The sequence below is a fragment of the Falco punctatus genome (assembly GCF_963210335.1).
Source record: "Falco punctatus genome assembly, chromosome: 8".
Lineage (NCBI taxonomy): Eukaryota > Metazoa > Chordata > Aves > Falconiformes > Falconidae > Falco > Falco punctatus.
This window is the reverse complement of record NC_137588.1, coordinates 44,742,976-44,770,964: the sequence shown is the minus strand read 5'-3', so window position 1 is coordinate 44,770,964 and position 27,989 is coordinate 44,742,976. Positions and strand designations below refer to the sequence as shown.

At 57.9% G+C, this 27,989-nt stretch overlaps 5 protein-coding genes across 11 annotated transcripts; 2 read left to right on the top strand and 3 right to left on the bottom strand.

Moving 5' to 3' along the window:
* Nucleotides 1-861: 861 nt before the first annotated feature.
* Nucleotides 862-3,638, bottom strand: WDR55 (WD repeat domain 55). Of its 2 annotated transcripts, none has more exons than XM_080399504.1 (7): nucleotides 3,345-3,638; nucleotides 3,136-3,236; nucleotides 2,981-3,068; nucleotides 2,654-2,833; nucleotides 2,437-2,536; nucleotides 2,162-2,331; nucleotides 862-2,057 (listed from the first exon to the last, which is right to left on the bottom strand). In XM_080399504.1, exons 1-7 carry the CDS (start codon nucleotides 3,557-3,559, stop codon nucleotides 1,700-1,702), a joined length of 1,212 nt encoding a protein of 403 aa, XP_080255630.1. In that variant the 5' UTR covers nucleotides 3,560-3,638; the 3' UTR covers nucleotides 862-1,699. The 2 variants fall into 2 exon arrangements, with proteins under 2 accessions (XP_080255630.1, XP_080255631.1); XM_080399505.1 differs by having other exon boundaries at nucleotides 862-2,021; nucleotides 3,345-3,631.
* Nucleotides 3,639-4,176: 538 nt separating this feature from the next.
* Nucleotides 4,177-13,325, bottom strand: IK (IK cytokine). The gene is made up of 20 exons (XM_080399491.1): nucleotides 13,215-13,325; nucleotides 12,402-12,468; nucleotides 12,081-12,173; nucleotides 11,536-11,595; nucleotides 10,797-10,964; nucleotides 10,598-10,712; nucleotides 10,286-10,356; nucleotides 10,125-10,171; nucleotides 9,695-9,858; nucleotides 9,482-9,590; nucleotides 9,034-9,073; nucleotides 8,409-8,628; nucleotides 8,030-8,048; nucleotides 7,451-7,528; nucleotides 7,086-7,167; nucleotides 6,474-6,531; nucleotides 5,968-6,056; nucleotides 5,576-5,684; nucleotides 4,854-4,888; nucleotides 4,177-4,422 (listed from the first exon to the last, which is right to left on the bottom strand). The coding sequence occupies exons 1-20, from the start codon at nucleotides 13,228-13,230 to the stop codon at nucleotides 4,395-4,397; spliced, it is 1,668 nt and encodes a 555-aa protein (XP_080255617.1). The 5' UTR covers nucleotides 13,231-13,325; the 3' UTR covers nucleotides 4,177-4,394.
* Nucleotides 13,326-13,367: 42 nt separating this feature from the next.
* Nucleotides 13,368-14,839, top strand: NDUFA2 (NADH:ubiquinone oxidoreductase subunit A2). Of its 2 annotated transcripts, none has more exons than XM_080399518.1 (3): nucleotides 13,368-13,525; nucleotides 13,616-13,717; nucleotides 14,646-14,839. In XM_080399518.1, exons 1-3 carry the CDS (start codon nucleotides 13,419-13,421, stop codon nucleotides 14,692-14,694), a joined length of 258 nt encoding a protein of 85 aa, XP_080255644.1. In that variant the 5' UTR covers nucleotides 13,368-13,418; the 3' UTR covers nucleotides 14,695-14,839. The 2 variants fall into 2 exon arrangements, with proteins under 2 accessions (XP_080255644.1, XP_080255643.1); XM_080399517.1 differs by having other exon boundaries at nucleotides 13,616-13,722.
* TMCO6 (transmembrane and coiled-coil domains 6) lies at nucleotides 14,757-22,731 on the bottom strand. 3 transcript variants are annotated; one of them, XM_080399480.1, is made up of 12 exons: nucleotides 21,946-22,731; nucleotides 21,335-21,459; nucleotides 20,978-21,087; nucleotides 20,656-20,839; nucleotides 19,309-19,413; nucleotides 18,557-18,642; nucleotides 17,877-17,993; nucleotides 17,075-17,186; nucleotides 16,816-16,990; nucleotides 16,582-16,676; nucleotides 15,821-15,988; nucleotides 14,757-15,347 (listed from the first exon to the last, which is right to left on the bottom strand). In XM_080399480.1, exons 1-12 carry the CDS (start codon nucleotides 22,580-22,582, stop codon nucleotides 15,183-15,185), a joined length of 2,079 nt encoding a protein of 692 aa, XP_080255606.1. In that variant the 5' UTR covers nucleotides 22,583-22,731; the 3' UTR covers nucleotides 14,757-15,182. The 3 variants fall into 3 exon arrangements, with proteins under 3 accessions (XP_080255606.1, XP_080255608.1, XP_080255607.1); XM_080399482.1 differs by having other exon boundaries at nucleotides 21,942-22,084; XM_080399481.1 differs by lacking the exon at nucleotides 17,877-17,993.
* Nucleotides 22,732-23,423: 692 nt separating this feature from the next.
* On the top strand, nucleotides 23,424-27,562 carry CD14 (CD14 molecule). Of its 3 annotated transcripts, none has more exons than XM_080399498.1 (2): nucleotides 23,424-24,243; nucleotides 25,141-27,562. In XM_080399498.1, exon 2 carries the CDS (start codon nucleotides 25,151-25,153, stop codon nucleotides 26,492-26,494), a length of 1,344 nt encoding a protein of 447 aa, XP_080255624.1. In that variant the 5' UTR covers nucleotides 23,424-24,243; nucleotides 25,141-25,150; the 3' UTR covers nucleotides 26,495-27,562. The 3 variants fall into 3 exon arrangements, with proteins under 3 accessions (XP_080255624.1, XP_080255623.1, XP_080255622.1); XM_080399497.1 differs by having other exon boundaries at nucleotides 23,425-24,210; XM_080399496.1 differs by having other exon boundaries at nucleotides 23,436-24,087.
* The last annotated feature ends 427 nt before the right edge of the window (nucleotides 27,563-27,989 follow it).

The following is a 27,989-nucleotide window of genomic DNA, read 5'->3' as shown; positions in this document are numbered from 1 at the left end:
CCCAGGCCAAGGTGGCCATGCCCTCAGCCAGGACTGACAGGCTGTGGGAGGTACAAGCCAGCGTGGAACGCTGCAGCCCTGCGTGCCCGCGCCCCTTTCTCCTGGTCCGTGCTGCCTGTCAGCCAGCAGTGAGACACATGGGCCACCCTCTGCCACCCCCTAACCCGTGGTCTCCCAGGGTCCCTGCCTCACGCCAGGACAGGTTGGGCTTGGTGTTGGCATTGAAATGCCGCTGGCTGCTCTCACTGCTCACACTAGCACCATGCTCTTCCCCACGTGTGCCAGACCCTTGCAGGGTTGAGGTCAATGCCACTGAGGGGTGGGCTGTGAGGGAAGGGGGGGGAGGGCAGGAGAGCTGGGTGCTGGCAGTGACCCCCTCGCTGGAGGTGCCTGGAGATGCCCAACTGCTGGGCACATGTGGTTCCCCTGCCCAGGGCACTGCTCGAAGGTAGCACGGTGCTGTGCCAAGGGGCTGTGGGGAAAGTGCTGCATCTGGCCGAGGCCACACCGTGGGCACAGATGTCACCCAGCCCACAGGCTTCCCCATGGCAGTGGGAGGGGGTGTCAGGCCCCTGCCCTGGTCCATGCTGCCTGCAGCCTGTCCCAGGCCACCAGCCACCCAGCCCAGCAGGGATCAGCCAGCGCTGGCTGTTCTGCCCACAGCCAGGCTGGGCATCCCCCACCACCTGGGCAAGAGCCCTGGCTCCCTCCCAACGCCAGCCACAAGTCACAACACCCCAGTGCAGGGTGCTCTCCCCTCTGCCCCCCCCCCATCCCCAGTGCCCTGCACGGTCCTGGACATGCCCAGGCGTGCCAGGGAAGTGGGAATGAGCCAAAGCATCGGCACAAGGCGCTAGGAACTGAAAGGCACTGGGTTTATTTGTAATAGAGCTGATGTCTAAAGTAATTAACAAAGGCTAATTGATGCACCGGTTTGGACAGCGGTGCAGGCACAGCAGGGGCCAGGCAGGCCCTCAGGAAGGGATGAAGACCCGTTTGCCCAGGCCAGGCACCCCAGAAGCCCATGTCACACCCCCTACCCCCTAAGCAACGCCCTGCCTTGTCTCCTCCCCAGCCCAGCACCCCCAAATACACCAGCAAACCCCAGCTGTAGCCACACACACACATTCCCCCGCCCCCCAGCTCTATCCCCAGCAGGGTTCCCCAGCCATGTCCTCCCGATAACCCAGAGCCGCCCCGACCCCCCCCCCGCCATGTCTCCCCTGTACCTCAGAGCCCCCCTGCCCCCAGGTACCCAGATATCTCAGCCCCCTCCCAGCCACCAGGGATCCTCAGTCATGACGCCCCCCAAACCCCTCCACAAGGGACCCTCAGTCACATGCCCCCATCCCTGGGCCCCCTCCACCCCAAGGACCCTCAGCCACGACCCCCTGCCAGTGCCTCTCACCAGGAACCCCCAGCCAAGTCCTCCCACCAAGGACCTCCCACATACTGGGGTCTCCCCTATGTCAGAAACAGCCCTCCCTCCCCTGGGACCCTCAGCCACACCGTTCCCAGCCTGCCCCCCATCCTGGGGCCACCCCCGCATTCTTTCCCCCCAGGCGTCCGACACCCCGTATGTGCTGCCCACCCTGGTGGTACCAGGGACCCACGGTGGGGCAACCCCCCCACCTGCAGACAGTGGTGGCAGCACCCACCTACACGGGTGTGGCCCTGCTCCCAGGGCATCCCCGGCCCCTCAGTCACTGTCACCGTCACTGTCGGTCCCTGCTGCTGCTGCCTCTGGCCCGGCCTCATCCTGCAGGTCGGCAAAGAAGTCCTCCCCGCCACCCACCGCTTTGCTGCTGAGGGCCCGCAGCGGCCCTCCCTTCTTCTTCTTCTTTCGGTAGTCGTCCACCACCAGCCCTCCCAGGGCTGAGACGTCCCAGAACTTGACCTTCTGGTCATGGGCGCAGCTGGCCAGGAGCTGCCCACCCGGGGCCACCGCCAGCTGCTCGATGGGCTCCCCCAGGTGCTGCCCAACACAGCCCAGCACCCGGTTCGGCAGGATGTTCACTGCCCTGGGGACAGGGGGGCTGGTGGGGACCCTGCAGGGCCTGCTCCACCACCAGCCCATCTGCCCATGTCAGAAGGGAAGGGGTCCCTTAGCCCTAACCAGGCTGATGTCATCCCACCCCCTCCACACCCCCCACCCCCTGACCTGATGACTCCATCCAGAGACCCCACGCAGACGATGCTGTCTGTGATTGGGACCATGCAGTCAACAGACTCGGCCCTCAGAGCGAAGCGGTCACTGGCAGCCCCAAAGCCATCCCAGTTGAAGAGGTAGATGGTGCCTTCACTGGAGCCACATGCCACTTTCTTCCCCCTCTAAGCAAGCCGGAGGGCAGTAAGGCAGAGGCACAGCAGGGAATCCAGCTCGCTCGTGGAGAGGGATCCGCTGGACCCTGCTCTGCAGCAGCGCCAGGTGCCAACCTTCAGCAGCACGACAGATGTCAGGTCCCCATTCTGTGGCTCTGAGAGCAGCTCAAAGCGCCGCCTCTTCACGTTGAAGACGCCCAGGGTGCCATCACCGCTGCGGGGGATGGAATGGGCACGCTGTGAGCAAGGGGCACGGCACGGTGTGCCTCCCCCAGCTCTAAGGGGAGGCCCACACGGGCATGGCAGAGCTCGGCCCCAGAGCTCCAAGTACCTGGCGGTCAGCAGGATCTTCCCATTCCCATCCACAGCCATGGCGCTGATGTACTCCTCCTGCTGACGGGCCTCCAAGATGGCATCCCCCTTGCGCAGGTCCCACACCTTCAGCATGCCACCATCATCACCCGTGGCAAAGACGTGGTTATCAATGGGCAGCACGCAGTTGAGGGCCGAGCTGCAGAGACCCCAGCCCCACGCCGGCACAGTCATGGCTCACATCGCAAGTGAACGGCCCCCAGACGATGCTCCGGCCTCCACCCGCATGGCTGTGGCCGGAGAGGGATGGGGACAGAACCGGGACGAGCCACCCGTGCTGACCTACCCGTGGGCTTTGGGGAAGCGTGTTTCCAGCCGTCCTTCCTCCACCGTCAGCATGTGGATGGACTTGTCCTTGGACACGGTGAAAAGCTCTGGAAAGCCGTGTCAGCCGGCCGGCCCCGGCGCCCCCCGCTGCCACCCCCCGCCCCCCGCACTCACTCTGCCCGTCCTGGGAGAAGGCCACGTCGCGGCACGACTTGAGGTGATGCCCCGAAGACCAGAGCTGCCGGTTCTCCCCCTCGGTGCAGGAGTACGAGTACCTGCGGGGCCGGGCCGGGCTCGCAGGGAGCCTCGACGGCCGGTGCCCCGCGGCTCCCATCGCCGGGACCCGCCCCCAGCCCCGGCTGGGCCCCCACGGCCCCACTCACAGGTAGACGTCGCCGTCCACGTCCCCCGCCGCCAGCAGAGGCCGGGCCGGGTGCAGGGCGATGGCGTTGGCCGTCGCCTCGAAGCAGATGTCCTCGGGGGTGTCCCGCAGCCGCGGCTCCCGCCCCGCCGGCCCCAGGCCGCCCTGCGGGGAAGCGGGGCACTGGGCCCGGGCCGCGCTAACGCCGCCCGCGCTACCCTCTCCCGGCGCCGCCATGGCGGCTTGGGCCTGCGCGCCGCGTGCTCCGCGTGGCCCCGCCCCCCGCGTGCTCCGCCCCTCTCCGGCGCACGGCCCCGCCCCGCCGCGTCACGCGTGGGCGTCACCGCGCGGCGCCACCGGCCGCCAGGGGCTCGATCCCGCGGGCCCCCGTGGCCCGTACCGCCGGGACTCGCCCGGCAGCTCCTCCTGCTCTCCCCGCAGGCTCCTCCGCTTCCCGCCCCGGCTGCCCGGCACTGCTCCGGTGGTTTTAGGACCTCGGGTGGGCAGGGCCCCGCGACGTCCTGCCCCCGGCCCCCGCCCAGCCAGGGGCCACCCCCAACGTCCCCGTCCGGACCCACAGGGGCTGGTCCATGTCCCCAGACCCTGGCGACGAGCTCTGCTGGCCGCCAGCCCCACGCTGCCCCCGGCCGCGGCAAGTCTGAGGCACGGGCTGTGGAGCGGGCTCATTCCCCTCAAACAGGCCCATTTGCAAATTTTATCCAGGTCTTGACAGAGGCTGCTGCCCCCCACCCCAGAACGCTCCCCCAATAAACGACCCAAGGTGGGGGCGGGGGGGCTCAGGAGGTGGCACCTCTGCTAATCAGAACCCAGCTTCCTCTCCTTCCACACAAATGGGTATTTATGCAAATTTAATGCAGTTGTATTACAGCTACAACATTTACACGTCACAGGCTATACAACCACCACTGGAGGAGAGCGCCTCGGCACACCCCACAGCACGAGGCTGGGGGTGCTGTGCTGCCCCGCCCAGAGCAGAGAGGGGACAGCGTGGGGGACAAGGGCAGCACGCCAGCCAGCTCGGGGAAAACAGACCAGGCTTCCAGGAACTGCATCAGTACTTGGGACGTTTCACCTCAACCCTGGAAGACACAGAGGGGCAGGACAACGGTGAGGATACAGGGCAGACAGCTCTGTCACCCTCCCATCCAGAGCTCGACCCTGAGCTCCACAGTTTCACCCCACAGACCATTGTGGGGTGGCCCCCCAACAGCTCCTTGGGACACCCAGCCAGCTGGGGCAGAACCACCTGACCAAGGGAGAGCCCCAAGACGGTCCTGGGGTCTGCTCAGCACCCACCACCTATGGCCCAGGGGAGAGGTGCCCAGCAGGTTTAGCTGAACAGAGCAGGACAGGAGCACCCCCACGGGACCAAGTGTTCTCCACTCCCAGCCCCTCTGCCAAGGGCTGGCAGGGAGGTCCCTGCCCCCTGCAGCCCCTGCGGGAGGTGGCAGGAGACAGCCAGGCCCCAGTACCACCCTGCAGCTCTGCCAAGAGCAGAAATGTCACTAACCCATCAGCCTCCAACTTCTTCCTCTTCTCGATGATCTGCAGAGAAAGCACAAAGTTCAGTTACCCTCGGGGTACCTGGCTGCCCATAATCGCAGCAGAGGGTCTGTAGGGTGCAAGATACACCCAGGGAGAGCTGTAGCCATGCCAGAGCAAGCTAAGGTGAGTTACAGTTGTCCACAAACTGCCCAAAGTCTGGAGAAGCTTGGCCTCTTCCTCCTTTGCTCCATTTTGGCCACCAAAGACCATTTCTTCTCACCTTCCCCTAGCCCATCCCATACCACCGGGGTGCCCATGGCCAGCTCACCCTGCCAGGACAACCCCCAGCTCTGCTGGTTATAAAACAGGAAACCACTAAATATGCCTTGTCCCTCCCAGCCTCTTTAGATGGCTCTGAGCTGTCAGCTTTGGACACGCTCATCTGCTGCAGAGCTCAGAGCAAAAAGCCCCTGATGGGGACTGCTCCCAAGGCAACAGCTCCAAATGCAGCTCCAGATGCCTCTGCAGTCCTGAAGCCCCGAGTATTCAGCCAATGTTCTTGCAAGGAGCCTCTTCTAGAGAGCCAGCCCTGGTGCATATGCACACCAGCGGTGCCCAGCTGCCAGGACACAGGCTGAGCTGAAAAGCTGTGACCAGGACAGCAAGGGAAGGATAAGGTGGGAGCTCTCCTGGGCTATGCTGTCAGCTCAGAGCCTAAACAGACAACACCCCAGTACCAGCACTCACCGCACTGATCTTCTTCCACTGTCGGTCCAGTTCTGCCTTGTCATTTGTCTCCTTGAAACGACGGGTTTTGCGTCCCTCAGACATCTTGATCCCATACTGGAAGGCTGCCCTGGGGAAGGAACACAACAGAGCTCAGTGCTTGCTGGGGATCCACGGCCTGCCGGGGGAACGGACACATCTGCCCCAGCCATAAGCCCGTACTCCAGCATTGGCTCAGGCCCCTGAAAGGAGCAGCTGAGCAGGAGTCCTCAAGAGTGATACTAAGAGCAAAGACCCAGGATCCACAGCTCCTCTTCGGGTCCTCATCAGGCAACCCCCAGGGTGCACGTTTGGCCAGCATGGCCACCCACACACAGAATCCTTGCTCAGCCCTTCGTAAGGGCCGCACTCACTTGGGCAGAGCCTCTTTGTTGTTCATGTATTCACTGTACTCCTCCTGGGTGTCAAAGTCCCAGCGGCCCAGAGGTCCTTTCTTGTTACCCTGCAGCAAAAAGAACCCAGAGCAGCTCCTTAGCTGACACTGGCCAGGGCTTCTCATGCAGCCCTGTGCACCCAGCCAAGATCTGTCTCTCCATCAGCCCCCAGTATAGCCTTGGCTCAGAAATCCCCTCCCCGAGAAGCCCCAGACAGGAGATTCTGTGGAAGAGGGAGCTGAGACAGACTAGCACACCTCCCCAGCACCTCTTGGTCAAGTGCCAGTTGCACGTTTTCTCCCTGTGATGATGGATCCCATCCAGCCCCAGGCACAGAGCAGATGAGCAAACTCCGAAACACATTCAACACCCAGCCCCGGGGCACACAACCCCTCTGCACAAGCCTGCTTCTCTCCAGTGGGATCCTCTCAGCCTGCACCAATGTCTACTTCACTGGCCGGTCCTAAAAGCTGGTGATGGCATACCTGATCCATTTTGCTGTAGTCCACCTCTTCATCACTGTCCACAGCCATATCATCCATTCTGTAAAGAAAAGCAAGCAAAGAGTGCGTCCATGGGACACGGCCTTGGAGCCAGGCTGGCAGGAGCCACCTCTTGTGGCCTCAGACTGAAAACACTCAGTTCCTGGACCAGAGAGAAGTTCCTCCAGCTGCAAGGCCTGCAGGTGAGCTGTACCACAAGGGCATCCAAGGCTGCAAATGTTTACAAGATGATGGCAGGCTGAAAGCTGTTCCTGTTCTGCCAAGGGACTACTTTGTGGCCAGAGCTCAACAAGCACATGAATTACCAGGGAACACGGCAGACTCCCAGCCCGCTCACCCTCTCCCCTAGCATTGAGGGGTAGCTGACTCCAGGTAGCCATTTATAGCAGAGACCAGCTAAGAAAAAGGCAGGTCTGGTCTGTCAGAATCAAGGACTTGGGAGAGCACTGTAACAGTAGGATGCAACCCCAAAGTCAGGCCCACTCCTTCCAACAAGTAGTGGGACTGACGTTCACGTTCTTGCTGCCAGAGAACAGCTCTTGTGCTCCTTTGCACACCCTACTCCCAACCCACAGCTTCTTGCGGCTTCCTTACGTAGCAGGGTAGCACTCGGCGTAGCTGTTTGACATGCCAAAGAAGTCCCCCAGCTGCTTCTTGTCTTCTGGCTTCTTCAATGTGACAATGGTCAAGGAAAGCACTACCATGTAGCCTTACAGCTAAGGGCTGAGCACAGCCAGCCAAAGAGCCATCTCCTGCCTCAGCACAACCGAACTGGATGCTGCAGAGCTTACGTTCTGCATATGATCTGCATGGTTTGGGCGGCATTTCTCTGCTACAGGAGGAAGAGCCCTCCCAAGTGAGGGAGGACAGCCACATGGCCATGCTTGGGCAAGGCCTGCCTGCAAGGGAAGCCCATCCTTGCAATCAACCAAGCTGGCACAGACAGTAACAAGGATATGACTCTGCTCCTTCCCAGCCAGCAGCTCCAGCAAACTTCTCGTTGATGGACTTGATGAGTTCCTTGGCTGAGCCGGGTCCTGGAGTAGAGAGTGCAGCAAGTTGAGTTTTGGGGTAGGAACAGATCACCGCAATACACACTGGGATGGGCAGAGCCCCCTTCTGCAGGACCCATTCATTGGGATGGGGTAACAAGCAGAAGGATGGGCTGCATATGAGGTAGAAGAGGAGGAGCCAGGAGAACACTGAGGAGCAGCAAAACAGTTCAAGCAGAAAAGGCAGGCTGATCCTATGAGACCCTGAATCCTCCTCCATTTACAGCCAGCATAAGGTTGTCTGAACTACTCTGCTGCCAGGGAAAGATCTGCATACACACTCAACCCAGGCTGGCACGCAGCTGCCTGTATGTGCAAGACTCTTCACCCCAAAACCCTCACAGCAAGCAATTCACCCTGTCACAGCAGTCTCTAGAGCACGCGACTCATGCAGGACAGCAAGCCAAGCAGTTTTGAAATCTGCAACCCTGTACAGCCTCACCCAAACATCCAGCCTCATTCAAGTGTCCAAACCACCTGACTCACCTTTGTCGATGTCTGCAGGCTGCAAAGAAGAGGGAGAGATACCATGTCACCAGGAGGGCTGAAAGCAGGCAAGTGACAGTGCTGCATGACTCGCAGCTCCACTTTAAGACTCTTTGTGGCAAGCACACAGGGATGAACCATAAAAACTACTGGCTTGTGCTAGTCCTGCCTTACTTGCTAAAGGAGAGGACAAGCACAGAGCCACCTACCAGCCCCTGGCTGGAGGGACAAAGCTGAGCAAGAGCTGAACACTAGTATGTGTGGGAGCATGACCAGAGATCCCCAAAGCCACCAGTGTGACCCCACCAACCCAACAGCTGCATTCCCCAAAGGGAAGAGATCAGGTGGGGCAGTCCAGGCTTCACAAACCAAGGCTCACCTCATCATCAGCCTTGGGCTTCTCAAAGTAGCTGTGCCTCTTCTTTTCCTCCTCCCGCTCCCGGTCCCGCTCCCTGTCCCTCTCTCGCTCCCTGTCACGTTCTCGGTCTCTGTCACGCTCCCGGTCCCTGTCACGCTCCCTCTCGCGGTACCTCTCCCGCTCCTTCTCCCGCGGCATCTTTGCGGTAGAGGGCACATAATCCCCAATGTCTTCAAAGATACTAGAAGAAGGAAAGAACCTGCAGTTACGGGTCCTTCAAGAAAAGAGACTGCAACCACCTCCCTTTGAACTGGAATCTGATAAAGGGTCATGCAGTGCCAACACAGAGAGCTAAGGATGCCCACTAGAACTGGCTTCCACATCTGTCAGAAGTACCACTGCCTTTCGGCTCTCTTCTGCTGCCTGGACCGGCTCCTTGTGGTCCAGAACAACAGAAAACCCTTGCCTGCCTCAATCCTGAAGTCAAAATCAGAGCTTGCCTCCAGCCTTGTCCCACAAACCACAGGTCCAAAGGCAGCTCGCTCCAGAAGCACTAAACCCAGCCCTCTCCAAATGTGGTGGGCCAGAAAGACATTCCTCAAGGCAGACAGCTGTGATCCCATAGCCTAGGCAGGGAGGCACTTACTTCATATCAGCTTCAGGGGGCTTCTTCTCATCCAGCTTCCCTGCAAGGACACAACAGCAGTGAGAGGCACTTCATCCACTCTGCTTCCTGCATTGTTCCCTGTCCATAATCTGGTCTCCAAGCCCCAAGAGTGGCAGGCTTGGAGGATGTCTTGACTTCCTCTTTGGTTACCACATCACGTCTAGCCCCCTCAGGAAGCCATTTTATCCCTCCCTAACAGGGGACATTTCCCCAAGAAACTGAGCCTTAACCAGGAAGAGTAGAGCAGCACAAGGCACCCCTTGCAGCCAGTCCCCTGTGGTCCTGCCACAGAACAGCCTGCCTTCAGGACACTGCTTGAGAAGCTGTCCTCATGGCACAGGGGAATGCAGCAAATCAAAACGCATCTCTTTCTCTCTGGATATCTTCAAGCATTAAGTCCTACCACTTGGCTCCCTTCAGCTCCTACCTTTGTCTTTCTTCTTGAGCTTCTTGTTGCGGGTCCCTTGCCTGAGATAGGAGAGGATCTGCGTCAGTTTGCTGATGACAATGTCATTGGTGGTCAGTGTGGTCTGCGCCTGAAAGAGAAGTCCCCAAGGAATTGTCTGACTCCCTCCTGGCAAGACTCGCTCTCGCCAATTCAGACCAATGTGGTCAAGCAACCTGGACACTGTCTGGGTACCTCCATGGTGGGGCAGTCAGCCTTGCTCCGGATCAGAGTGGTTGGGATGTCGGTGTCAGCATACTCATCATCCAGATCTACCACATAGGCCATCCTCCCTGGCAGGAACAGCTCATTCCGCTCATAGGCCTTGTTCTTGAACAGAATGCGGTAGATGTTGCGACCTGGAGGGGAAGTAAATGCATGGGAGAGCTGCTTTTACAAAAGCAATGGACACACCCATAGAGAAGCATATTTGGTTTATCAGAAACATCAAAACCACCACGTAAGAGACACGCTTCCTCCTGCCCTCAAATTCAGAATGCCTACACTTCAGACTCTCCCCCCCCCAATGACTAAAGGTTTTCATTCCTCCATTCACCCTCCAGGATCTCTCCCACATTCACAGCACAACACAAGGTAGGGAATAGCCACATCCACACAGTCTTACCCAGCCGGGTCTTAAATTCTATTTTGTTTTCAGGATCTTCGTCTTTCCTGAACAGAAACAGAAAAGAAACAGAAGCATTATGCTAAGTGCCTGCATCCTCTGCACGCCCCTTCCTGGGAGGCAGCTGTACACAGGAGAGTGCAAAATCCTCAACCACTCACTTCGTTTCTTTCTGGGGCTTCTCCATCATTTCCTCCTCTTCCTTCTCCTTGCTGGCAATCTCAGCCCGTACCTGGCCACAGAGTAAATCCATGCATTACAGACCAGACCAATCTGTGCCACTGTTGCCCATGAGAACCAGTACACCCACTTTCACCAGCTCCCCAGTCCTTAATAAATCTTTCCCAGAGAGAAACCCATGCTGACAAGACAGAAGCGCCCTTTAAGTGACAGCTACTACCCTCTGCCCACCCTCTCTACCTGGGCGAGCAGATAGGGTAGAAGAGCAGCAGCACAGTGACATCTGTGCTCACCTTCTGCAACAGCGCAAAGTCCAGACCCTTCACCAAGTGAGTGTGCTCCATGTCACCACCCAAGAACTTGGACTCCTGGATCAACTGTCTTCTCTTCTCTGCAGCAGATTTATCCCTGCGCAACAAAAACGGAGCCAGTTACAGGACAGTCCCTCTGGAGCAGGCTGGCAAGACAAGGCCATGCTGCAGGTTCACATACGCCTCTGCTGTTGGACCCACAGCCCTGTAGTTGGCAGTTGTGCTGATCAGCTCCGTTTCCTCGTAGTCCTTGTTCACACCATCTCTCCTCTCCTTGGCTCGATCCCTGTACTTCTCAGCCAACTCCCTCTCACGTTCTATCTCCTGCTGGCGCAGCTTTGCATAATAGCTGGGGTTGGAAAAACAGCTCAGTGTTAGCATGACACGTCCACACTTTTGATGCACTGGTCAAATAACAGCCCCTGAGGCCCCACACATACCTGTCCTGGTCCCAACCCCTTCCCCAAAAATGTAATAAAGCACCATGGGATACAACATGCCTGGAGGACACCAGACAAGATGAAACTGCTGTAATGAGGTTAAGTAAAGAGGAGCTCAGTCTTCCCTTCCAAGGGGAAGAGGTCAAGCGCAGTCCTGCTGTGCAGATGTGCCCCAAAAGACAGTCACCCATGCAGATGTCCCAGCACTGCCCTGCTCTGCCAGACACCTGCAGAGCCTCTCCTGCTTCTTTCAGAGGTGAAGCTTCACCCCCACAACCTGCTGCCACCCTCCCACATCTGTTCCCACAAGCAGTGACAGTCACTCAGTCTGAATCTTCCTCAGTCTGCTCAGCTTCAAACCCCCCAAATAATCCAGGCCCCTCAGGGTCCTCTTTGGTAGCCCAGGAGCTCAGCAGCTGCTTCAATGGGAGGGACAAGATTTATGAAGACAATCCCTGATGCATCGCTTTTTCTATTTACCTTTTCTTCTTCCTCCTGCGAGCAGCTGGGTCTTCATCTTCATTGTACTCCCGGGGCATCCTAGAAAAGAGCAAGAAACCACATGTAGAGTCATGAAAACACAGGCAGCTAGACAGAACAGTCCCCCAGACACACAGCAGGACACACAGATGCTCAAAGATGGGAACAGTACAGGCCCATTTGTCCCTAGTTCCACTCTATCAGCCAGGAAAGGAAGGAAAAGCACTGATATTCACAGGATAAAACCTGCCTCCTGCACAAAGTGTCTTAACAACCATGCAAGACTTGCTCTACTGTTTACAGCAGTCCTGACCCACTTGATTCTCCTCTTAACACACACATATATAGCTTACATGGAGCCAAGCACAAAGCAAGGCCAAGGTCTGCTCCTCAGGCCCTGTTTGCATGCTCACTAGCAAAAGCCCCTTTAGATAAACCCACTGCAAAGCACAGGAGGAGAGACAGAAAGTCAGGTAGGAACAGAGCCCCAGAGGGAAAGCGGACATGCTTTGTCCCACAGTGCTGTGAAACAGAGTCCTACTCACTCATGGTGGCGAGATTTGGATGGTGGCGCAGATGTTGGCGCAGCCCGCGGGGTCATGAGAAGCTTTCTGAAGTCTTCATTGGTTAGCTTAGACCTGCAAGGAAGAGAGGAAACAGAAACAATCCCCCAACAAACTTTGACAGCCCGATGGCTTCCGAAGAGACAGAGGGTTTTCCAGCAATGGAGCTAGACACAGGGTCCCCATGGAGGGAGCCCAAAGGCTGCATTACACCAGTCACTCCCAGCCTCTAGATGGGGGAACCAGCCTTGGGCCCCACAGTCCTGCTCCAGTTCTGCCCCTGCACCCCACTTTCATACTCACTGGTGGAAGGAGTGCGAGTCATCCACATCGTGGCCATCAGGGGCCAGGGGGTTGGAGAACGGTTCATCTGGGGGACAGGAGAAAAGAAAGCCCTCAGAGCCTGCCTGCCGTGGGTTCAGCCCCTCTCTGACCTCCACAATCCTCCCAGCCCCCATCCCTGCTCAAAACCAGGGATGGGAGCAGCAGTCACCCACCACCCTGCTCCTCTGCCAAGCCCAGGCTGCTAACACCCTGGGGTGGCCTTGCCAGGGCACATGGCATGAACGGGTCCTGGTGTCGCTGCCCACCACAAGACTGTGCCACCCCCTAGCCCGACTCCGCAGCCTCTAGGTGGATGTTCTGCTTCCCCCAGGACGCGGCCTCCGTACCTCCTCGGGGGTGTCCCGTCCCCTACAAGCCCCAGGATTGACTGTACATCCCCTCCGCTCCCAGAAATGTCCCACTGCCCTGAGCGTACCCTAGGGTAAGCCCCCGCGCAGTCCCCCGAGCATCACCCCTCCCGCCGGGCTGTCCCGGGGTCCCCTCCCAGGATGTCCCCCGCCTCAGCCTCTTAAGGCCGTCACCGCACGCCTTCCCCGCGCCGGGCTGCTCCCGTCACCAGGCTGGGGATGTGCCCGTGCCCCTCCAAGGGACCCCCCGCTTCCCCGCCCCTGCTCGCTACCCCAAGGCCAAGGTGGGCCTACACTGCCGCCCCTCCCCCGCCAGGGCCGCTGCCCTGCGTACCGCGGCACCCCCCGCCCGAGGGCCCGATGCCCTGTCCCCCGGCATATCCCGGAGCCCCCCGATGTCCCGCAGCCCCCCCGCCCCGCTCACTGTCACGCTCCGGCATCGCGCCCCGCTCCGCCGCCCAACCCCGCTCCTCGGCCGCGCTCCGCTCCGCCGCCCCACGTCACCGCCGCTCCCTTCCCAGAACCCCCGAGCCGGGCGCTGTGATTGGCGGAGGTGGCGACCAGCGGGCACCGCGATTGGCGGGCGCCGCAACCACGCCCCCATGTTGTTGTCAGGGTCAGAGAGAAGATGGCGGCGGCGGCGGCAGTGAGGGGCATCGGGGGCGGGCTGGGCCGCAGCCTGCGGGAACTCCGCATCCACCTCTGCCAGAGCTCCGCGGGCAGCCGCGGCGTCAGGTGAGCCAGCGGCACCGGGAGTCAGGCACCGGCCCGCCCCCAGCCAGCCCCATCCCGGCGGGGATCTGCCGTTCCTTCCTCTCTCCGTAGGGAGTTCATCGAGCAGCACTACGTGGCGCTGAAGAAAGCGAACCCCGACTTCCCCATCCTGATCCGCGAGTGCTCCGGCGTCCAGCCCAAGCTCTGGGCCCGGTACGGTGAGTAGGGGGCCCGCCGGGCAGCAGCGGCAGGGGGCGAGCACCAGGCCTCGCGGCCCGCAGCGGGGAGCCAGGTGGGGACACAAGCGGGGACAGCGGCGGAGGCAGGCGGCTGCCCCGGGGGCAAGGTGGGGGCTGACTCCGGAGAGCATTACGGCTGCGTGACCCGGTGGAAGGCAAAAAAAGGGACCCGCAGTTCAGAAGGTGGCTTGCCAGCTTGTGGCTGTCATCTCCCACCCCCGGAGGATGCCCATACAGAAATACATTTCTGGTTTTAGCTTGTTTTTACGGCATCTTTAGCAAAATGCCAAAAAGGGAGAAGAAAAAGCTCCCCTGTAAAGGCCTTGTTTTCTTCCTGAAGCCACCTGGCCTGGACAAAAAAAATTCAGAAACTTTTTGTCAAAGAGATTAAATGACTCTTTAAGCACAAGTTTCCCAGTGCAAGCACACAGGCCAGTAGAGCAGTTGGTATAGTGCTTGTCTTCTATCTGTATGTTGCAGGGAAATACACCCCTGCGTAGGGGCTGCTGTAGGAATAGGCAGTTTTTCAGCATTATTTTACTGAAGTGTTGGTTAGCATCTTGATGTGAGCAGGCTGAAAGCCACCAGCTTGCTTTGGAATGTGGCCATGGCCTCTGTCCAGCTGCTGTGCAGCAGAAGTTAATAAAAAGAGGCAAGGAAACGTGGTAGGCTACATTGGTTTATTTCCAGTGGAAAGGCTGAGAATAAAGAGAAGGTGGAAACAGTAGCTTAGGCACAGGGAGGCTCACTGGGGAACGGTGGATGCAAAAGGGTGGTGATGGGAGCCTGGGCTGTGGGTGCCAGTGCCACCTGGGAAACCTGAAGTAGAGCTTTGAGTTGTCCTTGCACCAGAAAAAGACTGAGGCACCTGACCCTTCTCTTACCCTCTATCTTTCCTGCAGAGTTTGGCAAGGAGAAAAGTGTGCCGCTGAACAACCTTACTGTGGATGAAGTGGCCAAGGCCTTGGAGAACATTGTGAAAAGCAAGGTGTAAAGACAGTAAACACGCATGCGCTGAAGACTTGACTAATAATCTTTAATGTAAAATGTGTATCTTTAACTTATCAATTGCATAAATGCAAAGTGCTTACCCTGAGCTTCACATGTTGAGTATAAAGCCAAAAGGAGATGCTGGGGGTAACAGCCGATCCATCAGCATTTATGCATCACCTCTTTGCACCAAGAGCCCATCTGGCTGGGTTGCAGCTCAGCTCTGCCCCTGCGCCAAGTTCTGGGGAGGCACAGGGCAGCCTGCTGGTAGCTATGAGGTGGTGAAAAGGACTGAAACAGCTGTATCTTGGCCAAGGACCAGCATCCCCGTGCAGCTAGCGCTGGGGCGTAACTGGCAGTTAGACCCCTAATTAGCCCTTGGGAAAGCAGGGCACAGGGTGAACAATGTTTACTACTCCTTGGAGTGCAGGGAAGGGAGGTGGTGTGGCCTAGGAGAAGGCAGACAGTGTGGCATGGCAGGGACTGAAGGCAGAGGCTCCCAGGGGCTGCCCGATCATGTCCAGCAGCGCTCGTGCCCGCTCCTGAAGTTCTGGGGTGCTCTGGTGCTGCTCAAGGGCATGGTGTCCCCCTTGCCTGAGGAAGTCGGCAGCAGCCTGGGTGACAGGAGAGGGGTGAGAGCTGGCTGGCTGCCACCTGAGTAGCTGCTACAGCTTGTCGTGTACACCACTGTACAGCCCAGGGAACGAGGTTGAAGAAACTCCCCAGAGCACTATCAGACACTAAAGTCCCAAGCCAGGTAAATCCAGCCTGCCGGCTGGGAGTACACACAATTTGAAGTACAACTGAACTAAAAGAATCCCTGCATAATAACCTCAAAAGGATACAAACAACCTGCCCAAAAAACACTCACTATCAATGAAAACGAACTCCCCAGAGACCTAAGAAGGGCTTCTACCCTCTGCATCACACAAGTGGCTCCCTACAGGCATGTGTCTGGTGCTGAGGGGTAGGGGACTAGCCTGCCAATGACTGAAGGCAGTATTATTTAAGCAATAATAGTAATCATCCCCATCACCAGCTTTAAAATCTCATGCTTGATTCTGGGGCAGGCACTCCCCTCTCTTACCTCTGGCCAGTGCAGGAAGAGGAGGTGCAGCAGCTCAAGGCACTGCCCCACCACTTCAGGGTCGGGCAGTGTGAGGGTAGGCAGCAGCAGGGGCAGGGCAGGCTGCCAGTGCAGCTGCTGGCAGTAGGCTGGCCCCTTCTCTGCTATATTGCACAGAACTGTCAGGACCTGGATGGAAAAGCCATGAGAGGGGAGTGAGCAATGAACACTTTGTTAGTGGGCCGATTCCTGACAGGCTTAGGAGAGCTCCACAGAACTCCCCACATCCTCCATGGATGTCCTGCCAGGCGCTTCCCCAAAGCTATGTGCCCACCAGCTGGCTGGATTTTGAGTGCTCTTTAAAAGCCACCTCCATCCCCACCCCAAGGTGCTGGTCATCCCTGTGCCAAGCAAACACAGCTGTACCATGCACCCCTTGTCAAAGCATCCCCCCAGGACCCCCTAAAACTTTGGGGTCTTCCCTAAAGGTGGCAGCAGCCTCCCCAGGCCTGCTCCAGGTGCCAGCAGGCCTGGTCCCAAGTTAACATCTACCTTGGGACCCCTCTTCTGCCAGGACAAGACTCTGTCAAGGGTAAATACAGACATAGCGACTTGAGGGGAGGTGGATGTTGACACTACCACAACACAAGACCTTCCACCAAGCTGTTGCTACTGCCCCAAGTCATCCTCCAGCTTTATCACTGGGGGTGGGGGGGTGGGATTCGTGTTCCTGGTAAGTCCAGTGCTTCCCCTCAACCTTGGGGCACGAGGTGAGATCTTACCAACACACTGGCCATCTGGGAGCAGGGCAGGAGCTGCAGCAGGGCTGGGAGCAAGTCCAGGGAAAGCAGAGCAGAGCAGAAGAAGGGCTTGTCCGCTAGGGTGGGCAGAGAAGGAATGTGTCAATAAAACCAGTTTCAGAGGTCTCTATAGACAAGACATCACAAGTCTGGCAGCCATCAAGGCAGGTCCCAGCAGTAGCTCTGCCTCTGCTGACAGCCCCACAGGACACTCACCCGTGAGGTTGTTCAGCAGCCACAGACACTCCTGTACGATGAACGGGTGCTGCTGGAGGAAGCACTGAAGGATGAGGAAGAGGGCGATGAGCAGGCGCTCGTCCTGGATCTGGACCTCATAGCCCGTCTCCTCTGCGAGCAGATTGCTGAGACACCGCAGCACTGGACAGACGAGCTGCAACGATGGGAAACAGCCCTCTAACCAGACCGCATCTCCACAGCAATGCGAAGAATGGCTAGCACCCTGCCCACATCTTACCAGCTCCAGGCCCTCAGGAGCATCTTGGGGGATTTCAGAAGCCAGGTCGAACAAGAGTGAGGTGAGGGCTGGCAAGGCCCCCAGCGACAGCAGCACCGCATTGGCTGCATGGCTGCAAAAGGAAGGGACAGCATGCTTGCTCTTGGCACTCAGAGAGGGAAAACTGCTGCAGCCCCTGCCAAACAATGGGGCCTGGAAATTCAGAGCGCTCTCCTGAACCACCATAGGGCTTGTTTCATGTTTAACTAGCAGCTTGTTTCTGAGCAGACAAGTTTAAAAGCCCATAGAAAACAGATCTGCTGGAATTATCTCTGCAGGTCTGGAAGTAACAGCCCTGAATCCTTCTTTGGTACCCACACGTTTCTTTCTGCTGGGGCTACTGAAAGAGCACTGCACTGCACTGCAGCAGCCACACCAAGGCAGGCAGATTGTTGACAGCAGCCAGCCCTGCCAGGTGTCACTGGGCCAACCCCAGAAGCATGAGGATTGAGGGAACTTGCCTTCAGCAGTGTGGCGGACAACTCCAGATATGGGGAGGCAACTGGGGGGGTTCAGAGGACTAGGAACTCCCTCCTCAGGTTCATAACCTGTTATTACCCTGTAAAGGATCTCAGTGATGCTGCAAACAGCATGTGTGTGCTCAGATACAAGAGTGGGAATGCCCAGGATAGCAGGGAAATTGCTTGCCCAAGGGAAAGGGGCAACGGAGGCAATCCAGGTCCCCTCACAGGACCCTGAGCCTTTGTGCCTTTCTGTTTGGCTGCCCCAAGGGAACTCAAAATGAGGAGAAAAGTTTGTTTACCTACAAACGATGTAGTGGAGGCACCATGCAAACTCCACAGCCACTCCTACCCCAGCCTTGAGGCCAGAGCAAACCAGTCGAAGCATGTACTGGGGGAGAACAGAGTCCAGAACCAAGCTAGGGTCAGAACAGCAGAGTTAATGGAGGCACAGGCCAGAGCACAAGCAGGACAGACAAGTGACAGGGAGACACTAGCCCTGGTCACTGAGCAGGGAGCTGCTCTCCCCTGTTGTGGGGGCTGTGTGCTTCAAAAACGCACCTTGAAGAGACTATTAAAAGGCTACAGTCTCAGGCCCCACTAAGGCCTAGCACAAGCTCTGTCTGTGGCAGGGCCTGGGGACACTCAGGCCACCTTGGCTGGGGTCACATTTTTGGCACTAGGGACTGTCAAGCTGATTTTTTCCTTCGCAGGAGTAATACAGTCAGAATTTCCCTGTAAGCCTACCCTGCTCAGCACTGTCCTTTACTGAAATACCACAGCTGTCTGTTCAGATGAGGCTGAGGGAAAAGAGTAAAGTCCTGCACCCTGATCTGCAACAAAACCTCTGTAGCTCTGGTAGGATTCTGCTCTGAACTATTAGTATCACAGGGATGGGATAGGCGTTGTTGTCCCTGGCATGCAAATACCACGCCAGACCCCAGGGCCTATCCTGATGCAGGGTTAAGAGGCTTGGACTCACGGTATGATCTCTGTGGGGGCTTCCTTGGCTTGGAGGAGCTGCGAGAGGACGTAGCCCAAACCTTCCAACACAGCCTCGTGTGGGGACTGCAATCAAACAGAACAAAGCTAATCCCACATGACAGAGCCAGGGGACGCCAGGGTGCCAGCCGCTGTGCTGGTGAGAGGGGTGATACCTCTTTGTAAGACCCAACCAAGCAGCTGCGTGGCGCAGTCTCTCCATGCCTGGAGAAGAGGGGACACAGCAGCAGACTGGCAGTGATACAGCAACCTGTGGCCACACCAAAGCTGAGCTGTCCCCCCTCCCCACACTCACATGGGCTGCAGCTGTAGGGATCCAGGAGCCCAAACGCAGCAGCAGTGCAGCTTTGAGCATTCAGATCTGCAAACAACAGCTCTGCTCACTGCATTGGCCTCGTATGCTTGCTGGACCCAAGCTGGGCAGAGGGGAGAAGCCTGCAGCTCCCCATGTTACAGACCACTTATCAGCAAGCCGCAGTTACAGATGTGAGGGATTCAGGTGGAGGAGAGCACAAGGTGGTGACCTGAGCCCCAAAAATGGAGTGCAGGAGCATCCATGAGAGACCCTCACTCTCAAGGGAAGAGCACTCTGCAGAGGGTCTCTGCCTGTGGCCACAGCTGGAAGGAAGGCTGATAACTCAAGTGCTGTCAGCCAGTGTCTTAAAGGGCATAAGAAAAGGCGCCTTTCTGGGGCAGAGCAGGGGAAGAATATGGCTGAGCTATTTCACCCACCTGGATGCAGGATGTCAGCACTGGAATGATGCCCTGAGGCAGAATCTGCTTCCTCACAGCTTCACTTTCTACTACCAGGTTCCCCAGTGTGTACAAACACAGCTCCTGAAATACATCCGAGAGAGGAGGTCACCTCTTCCGCACTCCACAGCAGGACTCTGGCCAGCCTGGGCAGCCAGCAAGGCCTCTAGACCCTTGCACTCCAGGGACTGGGGCACACACTTCCCCTGAGCAGGGCATAAGCTGTTCTTCAGAGGGGCAAACATGGATGGATACTGCTGGACACTCCAGCTACCCCCATTCCAGCTGTATCAGCTTCAATTTACCCTTTTTCTATCTGGCTGAGGCTGGGATCTGATCACTTCTGCTTTGGAGGTTTTTCAGTCTTCTAATTATTGCTATGACACTTCCCTGAGACCACTCTAATTCCACAGTATTCTGGAGACTCTCTTCGTGCTACATTAAAATGTGATCATCACCTTGGGATTACTCCCCATCTTGTTCCTGAGTTCTGATCCTGTCTGCTTCTCAAAGGTGCACAGTGTGCTGCACAAGTCGAGACACACAGGCGTTCCAGAGCTACTCCAACTGTTCGCTCATTTGCCCGGATCAAACTGCACAGCTTGGAGCCACAAGTGCTCTTCCTTCCAGCCTGGATGAAAGCCTGCCTGCTTGTTGCTTGTTGAAAGTAAGCTGACAAAGTACCTGTTCCTGCATCCCAGCCTGCAGCTGCCCATTTCTTTCACCTCTCCAAGATCTTTTAAAACACTTAAACTGACCTGCATCTAGTATTTCTGCTTTACTCACCACACAGACACCAAGGCACCCCCTTGTGCAGGCCCATCTGGTGCTGAGAGGCTGGACCACACATCTGATGATGGAGGACAACTGCCACAGCCTGCAATCCCCACTTCCCCAAAGAGAGCATGGAGCTGAAGAGGAAGCACCCATTACAAATGGGGCAAACCACCGCATCCTAGGCTGCAGCAGGAGGGTTTGCTCTGGCCCAGGTGAGCTTTGGCAGCATTTAAGAGCAACATGAAGCTACCTGGAAAGAGGTGCAAACACAATGGAGCCAAATTTCTCTTGGTGTCAGGACAGGGCACAGCGAAAGGGCTCCCTGTATTTGCAAAACCTGACAAGACAAAGCCTCACTGCGTCTCGCCACCCTGGGCTAGCACTGGGGACAGTTCTGCTCCAAGGGGAAGGTTGGACTAGAGCCTTCCAGAGGGCCCCTTCCCACCAGCACTCCTATGCAAGCCATGTTAGCCTAAGACTAGCCAAAAGAGATCAACACCCAACTACTACAGAAGTATAAGCCCCGGCAAACGCAAGCACGGATCTTACTGTGAACTCAACACTGTGTCCAGAGAGGTAGGTAAGGAGATAGGAGGTCACTGGCAGACATGTCTCAGCCACATCAGGGTCACTGGAGTGGGACAGCTCATGGAGACAGCGGGCTGCCTCCATCTGCATGTCAGCCAGGCTGCTGGTGAAGAGCCCGATGAGTGTCCGGATGCTGCCATCCAGCCTGGTGGAATCCAAAGGGCACTGTCACCTCCTGCCTCCCCACCCCTGGCCACACACCCGCTCACCCACATGACTGGGCCACAGGGCCACTCTGGACATGCACTTGATAACAGCCATGCAGTGCCAGACTTGGGCTGACCTGACAAACTTCTGCTGAGTCTCCTTGTTCTGCAGAGCCCAGCGGAGGCGGCTGAGCGATTTTTTCCTGTCCTCTGAGCCCCTCTGCACATCTCTGAGCAGCTCAAGAACCTATCCAAAAATTAAAAGATGAGTGAACATAAAGCCACGTTATAATTTCATCTCGTTAATCCTGGAGGCAAAGAAACCCAGGGTGCAAAGATGGTCACAAAGAACCTTATTGCTTCTCACCGTGCCTGGCAGCAACTCAGAAAACATTCCCAAACCCACCTCCACCCAGGCTCCTCTGCATGCCCCAGAGGCTGGGGAAGACTCCAGGGACCTCCATCACCATGGAGAACAACATCCCACTCTTCACCTCATCCACTGAGAGAGGGTCCGGCACAACCACCGCTCCATCCTGTCCACCCTCCTCTGCTGCAACGTCCTCCCGCAGAAGCCGCTTGCTGACCAGCTGCTCCTGCCGCCGGGCTTTCCTGAGAGCTGCGATTGAATCGGTCCCCATCACCGCCTGCCTGGGTCAAAACGCTTTTCCACCCCACCACAGAGCCCTGACAGGGGAACTGCCAGACCCCCAGCGAGCCAGCGAGGGCGGCAGCGGCCGCAGGGCTGCGGGTCGGGTACGCAGGGAGCCACGGCCGTGCCAGCCGGCGGGGCGGGGGCCGGGGCGGCCCCGCGGGCGGGCGTCAAGCCTGGTTCTGCATAGGCGAGACCCCGGAGACCCCAAAGCACAGGGAGGCGGCCGAGGACACGGGGCAGCCAGGGCGGGATCCCCAGCCGGGCTGCAAACAAAGGGGCCGTAACGGGGCTCCCCGAGCGCGCCGGGAGCCCGCAGGTGCCGGGGCCCGTTCGGGCCCCGCTGTGGGGCGGCCGCGGCCGCCATGGGGGCTCCCACCTGGGGCCCCGCCACCCATGAACCCGCCCGGCCCCGAGACCTGGGCCCAGGGCCCGGGCCCGCCGCGGACCTGCCTCTCGCTCCCGCCGCCGGGCCCGCAGCTCCTCCGCACCGCGGCCGCTCGGCCCGGCCCCGCGCCGCCGCCAGCCCCACATGGCGGCGGCAGGAGGAGGAGGAGGCCGGGGAGAGCCGGGGCGGGGCGGGGGGAGGCCGGGCCCGGGGCGGGGCGGCGGGCCGGATCGCGGGGGCGGAGAGCAGCCCCGTGCAGCGAGGCCCGGGGCGTGCTGTGCCCCACAGGGCCCGGCCGGCGTGTCCGCCCGGGGGGCCTCGGGGCCGGTCCCCCCCACTCGCAGCGCAGGAGGAGCGGGACCAGCCCTCGGTGGGGCAGGGGCTGTGCCGGGCACCCCACGCCGCGCTGCCGCCGCAGCTGCAGGGGAGCGCGGCCGGGGCAGGCCGAGCTGCCGGCTGGGTGGCCGGAGCACACGGTGACACCCGCCGTGGGCACCGGCCCTGGCGGGGCTGCAGCACCGGGGCGCGGGGCCTGCGCGCAGCGACACAAACCGGGCAGGGGATAAACCCAGAGCCAGCGGCCGCCGGGCTCGGGCAAGGCTCAGCCCCCCGGGCTGGCCTGCTTGTCTGTGGAAGCCGAAAAAGGCCAGAGACTCCCAGAAACGTCAAGACAACAGGTCTCGGTATCCTGGGATCTTCCATGGTGGCGATGAGAACAAGAAAGTCATCACCTGAAAGATCATTCCAAAACCACGTGGCTTTGAAGTGGGGTGCGGCTGGCTGAAGAGCTTGCTTCTCCGCAGAAAGACATTTTGGGGAATTTACTGGTGATGGCCAGGAATGAGCAATCAAAAGGCACCAGGCCCAGACAGGGCCACCGGCCTCACCAAAAGGAGTGGTGAGGAGAACTCGGAAAGCTGATTCCTCCACTGTACACACAGCAGCAGTTTTGTGTAACCCGAGGATGGAGGCGATGAATCACGGAATTGCTGAAACCCTCTGCACAAGAAATTGCTTAAGGAAAGGCAGCAAAGCAGTGCAGCATGCCACCTGAGACACCAGGAACAAGAAAATGAGCTGTAGTAGATGTAACGACCAGAAGGAGACCTTCCCTTCACCCAGCCTGGCAGCAGTGTGCCAGGGTGCGGGGGACAGGCAGCTCCAGCCCCAGCTGTTGTCACACTGATAGTGTCTCTCTGTGATGCTGCATTAACATCCACAAACTGGGAGTTGCATCTTCTAGCCATACAGTTTCATTGCCTTTCTGAAACCCTCCCTGAAATTCAACACAGGCAGAGAAATCCCCAGGGAAGAAAAAAATCCCTGACAGATCTTTCCAAATGCCTGGTACTTTCCACTTGCTGACAGGGAGGGTTACTATTTTGGTGTAGGCACAGCCACCACCTGCCAAAGGAGCACAGGGCAAGTGATGTGAGTTCCTTGGCCAGGCAAACTAGCCAGCTTGCCAAGGAAGCTGACCTTGGGTGAAAAAGTGCCTTTTGCAGCTTTGGGCTGAGCACACACTGGATGGGAATTTGTCCTGTCCCCATCCTAAATGGGGCACAGGCATCTTGGGGTGGTCTGGATACCAGTATGACAGTCTTGTACCCCTCTGCATTACTTCCTGCAGGGTGCTCAGCACCCAGTCAGCTCTGAGGCACAACAAGCCCGGAGCATCTGGAAGCAAAGGTGTGTTTAGGCTGGTCCTGAGGGTGCATTTAGGGCCCTGTCTTACACTGTCTTATCTCATCCTTCCTAGGAAAGTGAGCAGCATTGCTACTTAGACCAAAATCCTTCCCAGCCTGCAGCCACAGGCAGCCGCAAGAGCCCTTGCTGCAGAGAAGCCAAGCAGAAGTGACTTGGGTGGTTGCTGCGTGGCATGCTGCTTCCTGTGGCACAGCCAGCCCCGTGCTGCTCGGGAAGTCACGCAGTGGGAGCAAGGCAGTGCCTGGGAGCCTGCCTCCAGGTCCCCACTAGCCCCGACCCCGTCGATCTAATAAGCAGAAGCAGGACGGGCTGCAGAAGCTCCAACGGCAGCTGTAAGACACCTGCAGGCACCGAAGTCTTCCCCCAGCTGGAGGCAGGAGAGGATCAGGCGCAGGAGAGAGCTGAGCACTTGCATAGCCTTTGGCACCTAAGCCCTGGATTTGGCAGCAGCTAGAGGAAGCAGCTTTGGGGCGAGGAAACATTTTGGTGTGAGCTGGCTGGTGAGTCACTGGACAAACGCACCCCTGCTTTGTGCTGCCACCCCCGGGAGAGGAACTTTGTGCAAGTGCTGGAGATGAGCTTCTCCCTGGGAGCGTGGTGCAGCCCCGTGACGGTACAGAGAGGTAGGGAGACCTCTGTCCCCACAGATTTCTGAGGTGAGGCCAGAAAGAGCTGTGGCTGATCAGGGCTACCGCTGGCAACAGACCTGCTCGAAGCAGGAGGCTGGGCTGTAGACCCCCAAAGACTCCTCACCGCTGCCCTGCCTGGGTGCTCAGGCAGAGTTGAGTCAGCACATTCTTAGAAGCCTTTAATTTTTGCTTGCTGCTTTTTTGCAATCTGGTGATAGACTCTCCCATCAGCTGGACAGCAAAGCAGTACTTGGTGTTGACAGGAATGCTTACAGACCCTCAGAAATTATTTTCTACTGTCCCTTTGGAGGCTGGTAATGAATCATGTCACTGGCTGAGAAAAAGGAAAATATGAAGCCCTCTGTTGCTATTTCCTGTCCCAGATTACAGAGCAAGCTGCACAGAGAATCAGAGCTGTGGCTCTCACATCCTGTGGTCAGACGGATATATCAGGCTTACTGTCTGCAACTCAACATTTCTAGTTTCTCCTCATCTGTGGGATTTCCTGGTTGCTTAGGAGTGGGAGTCTGCAGCAAGGCAGCACGGGCAGGAAAGCGCAGAGCCCAGCGGCTGCTGCCTCAGGAGGAGCCACCCTGCCTTGCTGAAGCCCTACTTTTGGGGTGGGGAAACACCAGTGCCACCGGCTCTGTGCCGAGGAGCAGTGACAGGTGTAGCTCTGGGGTGTTTCACTGCTGATTTGGACTTTGTCCTGAGTCAGGGCTGAGTAGCCAGGCAGGTGCCGATGGTGTGCGTTGAACCCACACGAAGGGCAGCTGGACAGGAGGGATGAGGGCAGCACTGTGTCCCTGAGGGGTGGCTCTCCAGGGCTGAACCTGCCCAAACCAGCCCTCCAGCTGGCTAGATCTGAACGGTCCACTCAGCTTCCACAACAGTTCTGCCTTTCACCGTTGCTCTCCTTTTTAGGTTGTTCACCATGAAAGTGGCTGTTCTCCCTGTCCTGTGGCTGTGGCTGTTGGAGGCAGAAGGCAGGTGCTTCTTCAATCGCACTCAGGAGCACTGTGTGTGCTACAGCCTGTCCCAGGAAAGCCTAAGCAGCATCATCCGGTGCCTCCCAGCCTCTGTCGTGGAGTTTTACGGGGGAGAGCTGAAGACATATGTAGACTTCCCCATCAGAAACCTGAACCCCTCCGCCATTGACATGCTGGGCTCCCTTGTCATCAGGAAAATAATTGTTGGTGATCTCCTGGTGCCTGAGGTGCTCCTTGCCCAAGTCCTGAGGTTCTTCTCCTACACCCAGGTGCAGGAACTGGTGTTTGAGAACTGCATTTTCGATGGGAGAGGCAACTGGGATAAAATGGATGGCCAGAACTTGCCCATATTGTCCCTGCACTTCCACAACGTGACATCTGCCCCACTGACAGGCCGTGAGCAGGACTTCTCTAGTCTGAGCAGCTGGCTGGAGACCCTACAGGAGCTGGCTGTCACTGGCTCCCATGTCACCAGCCTGCCCTGTGGCATCGGAAGGGTGTTCAGAGCTCTGCGGTACCTGAACATGGCACAAAACAGCCTTGGGGATGAGAGCTTGATGCCCGCCTTCTGTAAAGGGGCTTTCCCTCAGCTCCAGGTACTGAGTCTGCAACGCAATAACCTAACGTCCTACCATGGTGTGTGCAGAAGCATTCAACTGCTGCATGAGCTCCAGCATCTAGATCTCAGCCAGAACCAGCTCATAGCAGACCTGTCTGCCTCTTGTCAGTGGCCAGTGTCCCTCCAAATTTTTAACTTGTCCAACACTGGCTTGGATGAAGTCCTCACACCTCTGCCTCCCAGTCTAGAAGTGTTGGACATGAGCTGCAACCACCTCCATGCTGTAGACATCTCCCTCAGCTCCCTGAAGAAGCTATTCCTGAACCAAAACATGCTGCAGGCTGCCCCCTCCATCAGGAATTGCCCCATGTTGGACACCCTCCACCTAGACAATAACTCGATTAGAGAGCTGCCATGGGATGAGGTGAAGCTCTTGGGACAGCTGCGGGATGTGGCTGTGGCTAACAATCCCTACAACTGCTCATGCTCCGGGGCCGGGGGGCTCCAGGCACTGGTGAGCATGGGGCACCTTGGGCAGGGCTGGCCCCAGGACTACACGTGTCACTCCCCACCTCACTACCAGGGCAGGCTGGTGAAGGACGTGCAAGTCTCGGTGCTGCAGTGTAACAGTGCTGCAGTGATTGCCCCTGTATGCATTGCCCTTGCCCTGTTTGGTGTGGCTGGGGTCATCTGCTTGCTCAGATCCAGGCCCAGGCTCATCCGGCCCTGATGCAGAGTGTGAAGGGGACATGTGACCATTCCCACCAGGGCTTCCCCACAGGGGCTCAGCTCCAGGGGCTGCAAGGCCAGGAGTTCCATGGGAAGTCTCACAAGACCCCTCAAGTGCTGGTGGGGAGCTCTCTCAGTCCCCTCAGCCCAGACTCCCCTGTGGTGCAGGACTGTCTCCCAGCATTATCCCATGGTGGATGTGGCTTTGCCCATCCAAGTTTTGGGGAAACCCCCAAGCAAAGCCCCTTGCCATGCTCTGTCCCATGACTGCACCCTCCCAGAGGGTTTTTCCTTATGGCCATCCATGACTCCTCAAGCCTGAACACGCACCTATTGCCCCTGTGAATCATCTGCCCTGGACAGGGGGAGTTCAGCTCTATCATATTTGCACCACTGCAGGCAGCACTCAGATGCCCCAAGCCTGACTGGGGTCTGGTGGTCCCCATCCAGAGCACCCCGCAGCCTTGTATCCCTGTGCCCCCAAGCCCAGACACCCTTGCAGCCTCCACAGCCTCTCTGCTGACCCTCCACCTATCTTCACCTGGGGCCATGGGTGGGGAGGATGTCTGGTTTGCAAGGTTTGCCTAACAGCTATTCAGCATAAGAGAAAACCCACAAAAGACAGGAACATGAATAAATGAAACACCCCCGTACACAAATGCTAATGAGCGGGAGGTAACAGAGGCAGCAACCAAGACCTGAGCTCTCAAGGCACTGGCGGATGAACTCCCCAAGTGTGACCTTGAAGAGGTTTAGCTAGAAACTTCTTAAGTGATAAGAAGAAAAGGTTTTTTTGCATTTCAGGTGATTCAGAAAATGTCTCATAGGAAAGAGAGCATTGATTATGCGATGCTGAGGGAGATCGGGGGCATGCAAACCTTACTGGGGAATGCTTACGGGAAGGATCAAAGGGAGGATCACAGTGGGTGGGTGGGGAAGGAACAAGCATGGGAAAACAGGGATGGGGGAGAAGGGGGCTGGTCATAGGTAGGCAATGCTTGCCTGGCCAAGCCCTGCACTTTGTCCCCATGGTCTGTCCTGCCTTCTCATTAAAATCTATTCCTGGGTATTTTCTGTGTCAGCTCACTCTCTGTTCTGTTTGTGCACGTGTGCCTGTCACCTGAGAGCAAACACCGGCTGGGCTAGCTGGTGGGTGAGAAACCAGAGTGTGGAAAGACCCAAGGCTGGAGCTGGAGAGTGGCTAAACAGGGCCCAGGGTCCAGCTGTGGATCTGTGATGGCATTGGGGTCTGCCATGCGTTCGAGGGCACACGTGTGTGCACCTGCCTGTGGGCCAAGGCTGGGGCTGTGGGGCTGTGCTCCCCGTGACCTAAAGGTCTCCCCAGTGTGTCCTTGCTTGGCACAGGAGTAATGCCAGCCCCTGTCAGCAGCCTGGGCCCTGCCCTTTGGCCTCAGGATGCTGCCAGAGACCTGCCAAGCTCCACACAGGGTTTGGGTGTTTTCCAACCAAGCTGGGAGCTGACCTTGAGATCTCTC